The sequence below is a fragment of the Octodon degus genome, unplaced genomic scaffold (genome assembly GCF_000260255.1).
Source record: "Octodon degus isolate 3935 unplaced genomic scaffold, OctDeg1.0 scaffold00097, whole genome shotgun sequence".
In the NCBI taxonomy this organism is placed as follows: domain Eukaryota; kingdom Metazoa; phylum Chordata; class Mammalia; order Rodentia; family Octodontidae; genus Octodon; species Octodon degus.
In genome coordinates this window covers 8,151,737-8,152,341 of record NW_004524673.1, presented here as the reverse complement: position 1 = coordinate 8,152,341, position 605 = coordinate 8,151,737, and the positions used below count along the sequence as shown (strand labels likewise).

Sequence of the window (605 nt, the reverse complement as noted above, 5' to 3'; positions counted from 1 at the left end):
CCCCGCCCCCGTACGCACGCGTCACGTTTGTTTACCCAGAGGCCCCACCTACCAACGCCTTCCGGCTCTTCCCGCTCCGCCCTGGAATGCCATCCTGCTAGCTATGCATATTCATGAGGCCCTCGCGGCGCTCCCTCCACCTCCCTTGTTCCCACTCCCCGCGCTTGATTAATATTCAATGAGGCGGGATTCGCCGCTGGCTCGCTGGGGTGAGGCGGGGGGAGCGGGCGGGGCCTGCCGCCGTGGAGTCCGCGACCCAGGCGGGCAGGGCGTGTGGGGGGGCGGTGGCCGCAAGGCGGGCGCGCGGGATGGGACACCGAGACACCGACGGAATGCTCCGAATTGCCACATAATCCTCTGGAACGGCCGCGCCGAACGCCATTGGCTTCTGCTCCGCGCGCCGCGGCCGCCACCTCCGTCTCCCACCTTCGCCTTGCCGCCTCCCTCTCAGCTCACTGCCTCCGGAGCTGGGGGGGAAACGTGGAGCCCCACTGCAATGGAGCCCGCCGCGGCCCCGGCGCAGCGACTCCCTGACACGGGCTCCGGGGAGGATCGAGCTCCGGCGGCGGGGGCGGCCGGGGGCGGCCGGAGCCCCGAGCCCGCGC

General features: G+C 71.7%; 1 protein-coding gene across 1 annotated transcript in view; it reads left to right on the top strand.

Moving 5' to 3' along the window:
- Positions 1-262: 262 nt before the first annotated feature.
- The window catches only part of Phlpp1 (PH domain and leucine rich repeat protein phosphatase 1), a 243,207-nt gene continuing 242,864 nt past the window's right edge, over positions 263-605 (top strand). The window contains exon 1 of the mRNA XM_023723146.1: positions 263-603. Within this exon, the coding sequence (XP_023578914.1) occupies positions 497-603 (107 nt within the window). The 5' untranslated portion in view covers positions 263-496. The remainder of the gene's footprint in view (positions 604-605) is intronic.